General features: G+C 36.7%; 1 protein-coding gene across 1 annotated transcript; it reads right to left on the bottom strand.

Moving 5' to 3' along the window:
* Nucleotides 1-1,964: 1,964 nt before the first annotated feature.
* LOC127105540 (protein BEARSKIN2) lies at nt 1,965-4,024 on the bottom strand. The gene is made up of 3 exons (XM_051042728.1): nt 3,786-4,024; nt 3,171-3,439; nt 1,965-2,633 (listed from the first exon to the last, which is right to left on the bottom strand). The coding sequence occupies exons 1-3, from the start codon at nt 3,946-3,948 to the stop codon at nt 1,965-1,967; spliced, it is 1,101 nt and encodes a 366-aa protein (XP_050898685.1). The 5' UTR covers nt 3,949-4,024.
* Nucleotides 4,025-8,752: the final 4,728 nt, after the last annotated feature.

The following is an 8,752-nucleotide window of genomic DNA, read 5'->3' as shown; positions in this document are numbered from 1 at the left end:
ATATATATATATATATATATATATATCTTAGTTGCTCAGAAAAATCATGCATATTCATCATAAAACTTTCATGCATATTTGAAAGTGATTTTGAAACTAACCATTTTGTTTTTGGTAAATTGAGCTTTTGAAACTGCCGTAACAGAACTTTAAAATTGCCACAATTTTCACCATTTACTTAAAATGTAAAAACACCTTAATTTTTTAAAATGTGTCAGGTGTAACCAATTACACCATTTCTAGTAACCGATTACAAATTCGAAAATTTATATTCTTTGAGTACCGCTTCCGGTGTAACCGATTACGCTCTTTTTGTTAACCGGTTACCACTATAGCAGTGACAATAGTTGACTAATTTTCTGATCCAAACGAATTTTCGAATGCTATTATCAACCATAACATCTTTTTATGCATACACACACTTTCAGAGATGTGTTAAGGCACTATATATACCATACATTTCAGAATTTGAAACTCATTTCTCTTTCATAGCAATTCAAACTCATTACTCTCTCATTTTCAAAATAAGTGTCTTGTGACTTAACTTTTTGTTTGAAACTTTATGCATGCATTTTCTTTAATCGCTGAAAGTTTCAACACTATAATCATTTAACACTTGTGTTACATATTGTGAATTGTCTACTTGATAGAGAAGATCAATTCTAGGAATTGATATACATTGTTATACAACTTCAAACACTTGTAAAAATTCAGATTGTTGTGATTTCCTTGTTGTCCAGGATTGTTGGAAGCAAGAGAGTGAATAAGGAAGGATTATTCTCTTGTTGCACTTCGTAAAGATCATAAGGGGATTGTCGTTATTGATTGTGATGCTTATGTTAGAAGATTGTAGGATAGGTCTTGGTGGAAGACTTGTAAAAAGATCTGACATAGTAGAAAATCTCTCATAGGGAGTGAGGGGACTGTAGTGCTCTCGGATTATGAGGAAAATTAGGATATATCGTTGTGTCCTTTACTTTCTGCATTTATTTTTCAGCATATTTATTTTCATAACATTTCTGAAAAATAAAAAAGCCAATGCTAACACTTCATATTGAGAAAAATTTAATAAATCTAATTCACTCCCTCGTAGAGACTGCGCATAAACTTACAATTGCTTGGTGTGCAAACAATCTCAACCTATAAATAGGGAGATACCATATCATTGTAATTAGGTAGTTGCATAGAGAAAAGAACAAATAAATTTCAGTTTAAAGGCAGAGAGAAACTCGGTAGAAATATTCTCCCTCTTTCCATTTTCACTCAAATTCTAATTTCTCTTTTCTTTCCCAATTCATCTTTTCTTTTCTACTCAAATTTCTGTGTGGCGGAATCATTTTGCAACCAAGGTGTAGTTGATTCACTCAAGTGAAGAGTGAAGAACAAGAGAATGAATCAATCACAAGAATTGATTCTTGTTCATCAAAATTGATTCAGAATTCCTCAAGTTTTAGATGGAATTCCAACATCAGAAATTCGTCGAAATTCCAACCGTTTTGAACTTCGAGCTTGACATTGGGGAAAGCCTCTATTTGCTTGGTAGGAATACTTAAAAGAATTCTTAAAAGAAAACTTGAAAACTCTATTGGATTTGTGTAACGAGTTGCATAGATGCAAGAAAAGCGAGTGTAGGAACCACTACCACCAGATTGCACATAAATGTACTTTTAGAAGATCACTTGACAGCAAAATCATACAACAATCAAATTTACTTTCAAATTGGCATCGGGTATAAATATGATAAACAATGAATCAAAATTGTAATTAACAAATTTTGAAACGTTACAAACAATCTTCAGACAAATATCAATCAAAGTAAGAATAATAACAATAATATGTATGTCTTTTCTATACCCATAATTTAATGCATGACATCCAAACTTAAATCTTAGTGTATTACACATAATTATAATCTTAGTCTTAATTTGATTTCAATATAATTATAATCAAATAGGGAATCAAAATCACTGTTTTCCATAGCCCCAAAAATCCATCTCTCCCCTCAAAGAAAGCTGGTTGATCTGATGATGAGGATTATCATCCTCAAACCTAGTGGCCCCTTTTGTTGACTCTTCATTCACAAGTCTATCAAGCATACCCCATTCATTCATTCCTTCACTCCTTCCTACACCAATTTCTTGATGTGGTTCACATGAACCAACTTCAATACCAGATTCAGAAACTTGGTATCTCAAACCATCACTTCCACTTTCACAGTCTCTAGGGTTTGTCATAAGTTGTTTAACTATTATAGGTTGTTCTGACTGTAAAGATGTTGCGTATGAGTAGTCGAAATTCATTTCGAGAGGCTTTTGAGTATGAAGAAGAGGTTGGGGTTGGGGTTGGGGTTGGGGTTGGGAATGGAAGAGTGAGTATTGAGAATTTTGCAAGTGTTGGTAATGGAGACCGAGTTCGGTTTTTTCAAGCTCGAAACCGGTTAGGTTCCTAGGGTGGTTTTGATGTTGTTGTTGTTGATGTAATAAGTATTGGTTTTCTCTTTGCATGAATGACCGTGGATTGGTAGAGGAAATATTGTTCATTTGTTGATCTTGATTGTGTGTGGATCCACCTTCATTTCCTATCTTGAATAAGTTCTTCTTCTTGAATACCCTGCACACCACCCATCCATCTTCCTGCAAATAGTTTTAAGTGCAAAAATATCACCATATGTTTCTTTTTAAATCCATTGGTATGTCATCCCATTGATGGTTTTAAATTTCCGTCTAAAATTATAATTGCGACCGCAATATTACTCATATGTTACTTTCTATAATTGCATCGGACTTCAATTGTAATGTGATTAAAAATTATGCGTTCTGAAAAAAAAAAAAAATTGCAGAGCCAGGTCTGACTCTAGTCTAGAAATGCAAAAATAAAATAATTGAAGTCCAAGTAAATTAGTGGTGCAAATAATTTTTTTTTAAGAGAATTTAAAATCAATGCTTCAACCACCGTATCTCAGATTGCAACCATAATTTAAAATCTTAATATTATCTTTATTTTTATCTTTTATGCTCATATACATGAGAGTTTTTATATCAACAACTTAGTACGAAACTCAGAGGTTCAAATTTGTGCTATATCATATAAAATATTTCAACGATTTTTTACTATTTGAATTGTAATTAAGAGACTCATATTTTGAAGAATGACAATAAAGAGAAACGTACATTGGTAGGATCATTGCCGTCTTCAAGGCGATATTCATGCATAATCCAATCAGTCTTTTGTCCATGAGGAGCTCTACCTTTGTAGAACACAAGTGTCTTTCTCATTCCAATTTTCTTGAAAGTATTCCTAATGCATTTGTCTCTTCCTGTTGCTTTCCAAAACCCTGCATTTGTTGCTCTATTAGTCCTTGATCCTGTTGGGTACTTTCTGTCCTTGTGACTGAAAAAGTACCACTCGTTTTGTGGTGTTGACCCAATCTTACATTTTTCTGTGTATCACAAAAATTATAATCAAGAAGTAAACCCTAAAAATGTTCATGGATCATAATATTGCAACAATATTTTTCACTATAAACCAATTATCCTTCACGCGCAATTGCATAGGTTAATTCCTTGAATCACAGAAGAATAGAATGAGTGCCAAAGCTCTCCCTCAAAAAAATTTAACATGGCTTTGTGTTCAAGGTTGATTCAAACTCCGAACTTCTGATCAACTTAGAATCTCTTACCCTCTCGTGTTTTGGGGTATAATATTGCAATAATTGGTGATAAAATTTATATTTAGAATATGCAAGAAAATTAGTATATCATGAAGCAATAAAATTACTACTTTACCTTGCAAGTCCCAAGGTTCCATCTTGTTCAAATCCACCTCTCTAATAACATCCATATCAAACTTTTGAAACGAAAGCTTCTTCTTCAAGTAGTAATGAAGTAGTTCTTCATCGGTCGGATGAAATCGAAACCCCGGCGGCACACCGCCGTTAGAAGAACTCATCTAATCTCCAAATTAGTTAGCAACAAATTGCACCACCACCTATATATGTTTATTATCTCTCTCTATCTCTTTATTGTCTTTGAAATTTGAAGGTAGCAATAAATTTTTGTACATTAGGTTGGAAGCATGGAGATTATATACCATCATGGTTGTCAACGCCACCATATTTCTACACTCTTGGAAAGGGTTGACGGCCGGTGACTACGCCGACGGGGATGGTTAAAGCTAGCAAACGTAAAAAGCAAGTTTACTGAATGAATGTGACTAGTATGATTGTTATTTTTAATTGTTATCTTTGTATTATTTTATGCTTTTTATTATAAGTTTTTAAAATTGTTGATAGGTTCCCCACAAAACCTATAGGGGCGTAAGACACACTCTCCAATTTCTTGTAATACCTATAATCACAAATTTACATCAAGGGTAATTTTTTTGTATAGTTAAGTGTGAATAGTAGTACACATCAAATATTAAAAAAATGAATTAGGTATCAAAAAAATTATTTATATATTCATTTGCATAAAATTTTGGAAAGGCGGTATATGACTCTTCTTCATCAAAGAGAAAGGTGTATGAAAGTAATGTGTTTGGAAAGGTTCTAGTTGAAGAACTTCTCATTAATAAAAGAGTTGCATCGTAAATTTTTAGTTTGAGCTTTGATATATGAAAAATTATTAGAGCAATTTTGGTTAAGATTTAATGATTGATACATCATAGTCTTTTTGAATTAAAGGTTAAGATTTAATGATTGATACATCATAGTCTTTTTGAATTAAAGGTGAGAATGACTCAAATCAATTTTTTGGTAAAAAAATACAGGTGTGTCATCCATGCGAAAGGCAGAGATGTTCAGAGGCCTTAGTAGGTATGTTACGCTATATGTGGATTAGAACTTGCTCACGGCGGTGAGAAGGCATGTATGGTGGTGTGTTGCGGTAGTTTTGAGGACTTGCTCGCGTGAGGTGAGAGACTATGTATATATCATGATAATTTTGTTAGAGTAATCATGTGGTATGATATGTATGAGTTAAGATTTGTCCCCCTCTCCCTCTCGGAAGAGATATTTATCGAGGTTTTAGGCATGTGACTTCTTTGGAAAGGTTATCACCCATATAGTCAAGGGTAGACCGTTGAATTCCTATTTTTAAGGAGGACGTGGGTCAATCATTGACTCTGACTTATCTTTGTCCAATGAATGTTTTATCCCATGTTTCCCATGAATGAGCGATATGAAAACTTTAGTGGCAAGTCGTTACCTCCCTGAGGGCGATACATGATCATTGCCCCACCTAAGAGCGATCTCTAGTAATCATCCTAGTCAGGTCATTTACAAATATAACACCACACAATCCCTCAAGTATGAGGTCTTTGATAGAGGATGATATGTTTTTAGACTGTGGTACGTGAGAGTATTTCGAGGCCCTTAGTTTCTCGATGATATGTGTGACGCGATAGGCTTGTTAGACTCTAGAGATTTTGAAGGGGAATAATATTCTTTGATCTGGTTCGAGGGACTCTAAGTCTTTCAGGAAAAGTATAATTAGCGTGGGGAGTTTAAGTCCCTTAGGCGAAGTTATATGTAGTCCAGCTGATGAGACTACGAGTCCCTTAGGCGGAGTTGTTAGACCTTTCGGGAAAGACTTTTATAAAACCCTCCAACAAGACTTGTGACTAAGTCTCGTAGGCTAGACTTCGGCCGCGCCTCATGGGCACGATTTCTATGTCTGATCCTGCCCAAGGATATTCTAAGTCCCACAAGCGAGAGTTTAGTTATCCTGGGGAATCAAAGTCCCCCAGGCATGGTTATTTGTAGTCCGGATGATGAGCCTATGAGCCCTTTGGGCGAGGCATTGGACCTCTCGGGCGGGACTTCTATCAAGCCTTTTGATAAGATTTATGACTAAGTCTCTTAGGCTAGACTTAGGTCGCGCCTCATGGGCGTGATTTTTATGTTTGATCCCTCTAGAGAAAAACTTAAGTTCTTCAAGCAAGAGTTTAGTTAGATCGGGAAAACTAAGTCCCTCATGTGAGGTTATATATAGCCCGATTGATGAGACTACAAGTCCCTCTGGAGAGGCGTATGACCTCTCGAGCGGAACTTTTATCTTCCTTCAGACAAGACTTGTGACTAAGTCTCTTAGGCTAGATTTCGATCGCGCCTCTTGGGTGTGATTTCCATATCTTATCCCACTCAAGGAAACCCTAAGTCCCTCAAACAAGAGTTTAGTTATCCTGAGGTATCTAAGTCCCTCGTGAGAGGTTACGTAGTCCGGTTGATGAGACTACAAGTCCCTCAAGAGAGGCTTTAGACCTCTAGGGCGAGACTTATATCAAGCCTTCATACAAGACTTTTGACTAAGTCTCTTAGGATAGACTTCGGTCACTCCTATTGGGCGTGATTTCTATATATGATCCCGTGCGAAGAAACCCTAACTCCTTCAAGCGAGAGTTTAGTTAGTCTGAGGTATCTAAGTCCCTCAAGAGAGGTTATATGTATCCCGACTAATGAGACTATAAGTCTCTTAGGCAAGGCATTAAACCTCTTGAGCGGGACTTCTATCATGTTCTTTGACAATACTTGTGACTAAGTCTCTTAGGCTAGACTTTAGTCGCACCTCTTGGGTGTGATTTCTATTTATGATCTCGCCCGAGGAAAACATAAGTCCCTAAAATGAGAGTTTAGTTAGTCTGGGGTATTTAAGTCCCTCAGAAGAGGTTATATGTAGCTGACTAATGAGACGACAAGTCTCTCAGGTGAGGTGGATGATAGCTTATTCGTATTGTCTCGAAGGGCGGAAAGGATCTTCGTCATGAATCCCAACATAAAACATTGTCTCAGAGGGAGGCAATGATCTTTGTCATGAATTCCAACATAAAAATATTTCCTCGAAGGGTGGCAATGATCTTTGTCATGAAGTCCAGCATAAAAGCATTTCCACGAAGGTCGGAAAATATTTTTTTCATGAAGTCCAACATAAAAACATTGCCTCGAAGGGCGTCCAGATATTCGTCATGAAGTCTAGTACAAAAAGATTTCCTCAAAGGGCGGAAAGGACCTTCGTCGTGAAGTCCAACATTAAAACATTGCTTCAAAAGGCGACAAGGACCTTCGTCACGAAGTCTAGCATAAAAACATTTCCTCAAAGGGCGGTAAGGACCTCCATCATGAAGTTCAGCATTAAAACATTGCCTTGAAGGGCGGTAAGGATCTCCATCATGTAGTCCAGCATACAAACATTTCCTCAAAGGGCGGCAAATATTTTCGTCATGAAGTCATTCATACAACATATTTGGAAAATATACTTAATTATCATGAAAGATCAATAAATTATTCACATGTACACAATCATGGTGCTTATTAGGAAATTACAAACAATAAATTTAACTGTAATAATATTTAAGATGGAGAGTGTTTCATGTTCTGGGTAAGAGTGATCCTTCCAACTTCTACAACTTGTACGCCCCATTAGGGAGCTTCTGAATACACGATATGACTCATCTTAGTTAGGTTATAGATTTCTATGTAATATCGGCATAACCACCTCTTTTAATACCATGTTGGCTTCTCGCATATCTCTGGACTTGACTTTGAGTTATATCTTCTGGCGGCTCTATGCTTGGGCACAAATTCTCGGATGTGGGCGACTTCTCTCAACTCATCAATTAGGTATGTGGCGTATTCCATTTCGACCTTGTTCGTCTCTTCATCGAATTGGGATAACCGTCACAAGGGTGTGTCAATCTCTACAGGAAGCATTGTGTCCACTCCCCATACCTTGGAAAATGGTGTTTCCTTGGTGGTAGACTGCGTAGTGGTGTGGTACGACCATAATATCTCATGCAACAATTCTACCCAAAACCATTGGCATCATCGAGCTTTTTCTTGAGCCCTTTCAGGATTACTTTGTTTGCTGATTTTGCCTTCCCATTGTCTTGTGGGTGCGTTATATCTACAAACTTTATATGTACCCTCAAATACTTGCAAAAGTATGTGAACACAACACTGATGAATTGAGTTCCATTTTCGGAGATGATTGCTCTAGGGAGTCCATACATGCACATAATTTTCCCCCAATAAAAACTGCACACTCTTTCAGTTGTGATTTTAGCAACAACTTTAGCTTATATCCATTTGGTGAAATAGTCAACTACCAATATCAGGAATTTCAGATGGCATGGCGTTAGGGGGAACAGACCCAGGATGTCCATACCTCACTAGTAAAAATGCAAGGGTGAAGTCATCGACTGAAGGAGCTCAGTTGAGGTGTGGCGAAGGTCAACATGTATTTGACACTAGTCATACTTCTTGACAAAGGAAATGCTATTTTCATCAAAGTGGGCCAATAATACCCCGCCCTTAAGAACTTGTGGTCAAGGGCCTTTTTGCCAATGTGGTTGCTACATGCTCTCTTATGTACTTTTAAGAGCACCACGGCGGTTTCATTCTCTCCTAGATACTGTAGTATGGGATACGAGCTCCCTATCTAGTAAAGTTTCCCAAAGATAAAGGAGCACTTCGCAACCTATTTTCTCCTGGATAAATGTTATGTTAAACCCTATTATCTTTGATGTGACAAGCTCAGACTGAAGGTTTGCCCTGAATTTCTGTTAGTGGGGAACATGTTCTATTTCGAAAGAAGTAAAATGAGAGGATAAATTGTGTACCTTTTGCAGATATTTATCAGATAAAGTTATTTTGCTTGATACTACCCAAAGACTTGGTTGGTGATTAATTGAGAGTTGCTTTTGGCCTTCAGTATGGAGGCTCCTATCTCTAGGGTGAGATTCATGTCGACAATAAAGG

Source organism: Lathyrus oleraceus, chromosome 7 (assembly GCF_024323335.1).
Source record: "Lathyrus oleraceus cultivar Zhongwan6 chromosome 7, CAAS_Psat_ZW6_1.0, whole genome shotgun sequence".
NCBI lineage: Eukaryota > Viridiplantae > Streptophyta > Magnoliopsida > Fabales > Fabaceae > Lathyrus > Lathyrus oleraceus.
Note: the sequence above shows the minus strand (reverse complement) of the source record. Positions and strands in the feature narration are given on the sequence as shown.

What these genes read in the sequence shown, in the direction of transcription:
- LOC127105540 (XM_051042728.1), bottom strand. Translation starts at nt 3,948, where the DNA reads ATGAGTTCTTCTAACGGCGGTGTGCCGCCGGGGTTTCGATTTCATCCG. An exon ending in GGAACCTTGGGACTTGCAAG is followed by an intron (nt 3,440 to 3,785) that starts GTAAAGTAGTAA and finishes TGTGATACACAG; the next exon opens with AAAAATGTAAGATTGGGTCA. An exon ending in ACGGCAATGATCCTACCAAT is followed by an intron (nt 2,634 to 3,170) that starts GTACGTTTCTCT and finishes AACTATTTGCAG; the next exon opens with GAAGATGGATGGGTGGTGTG.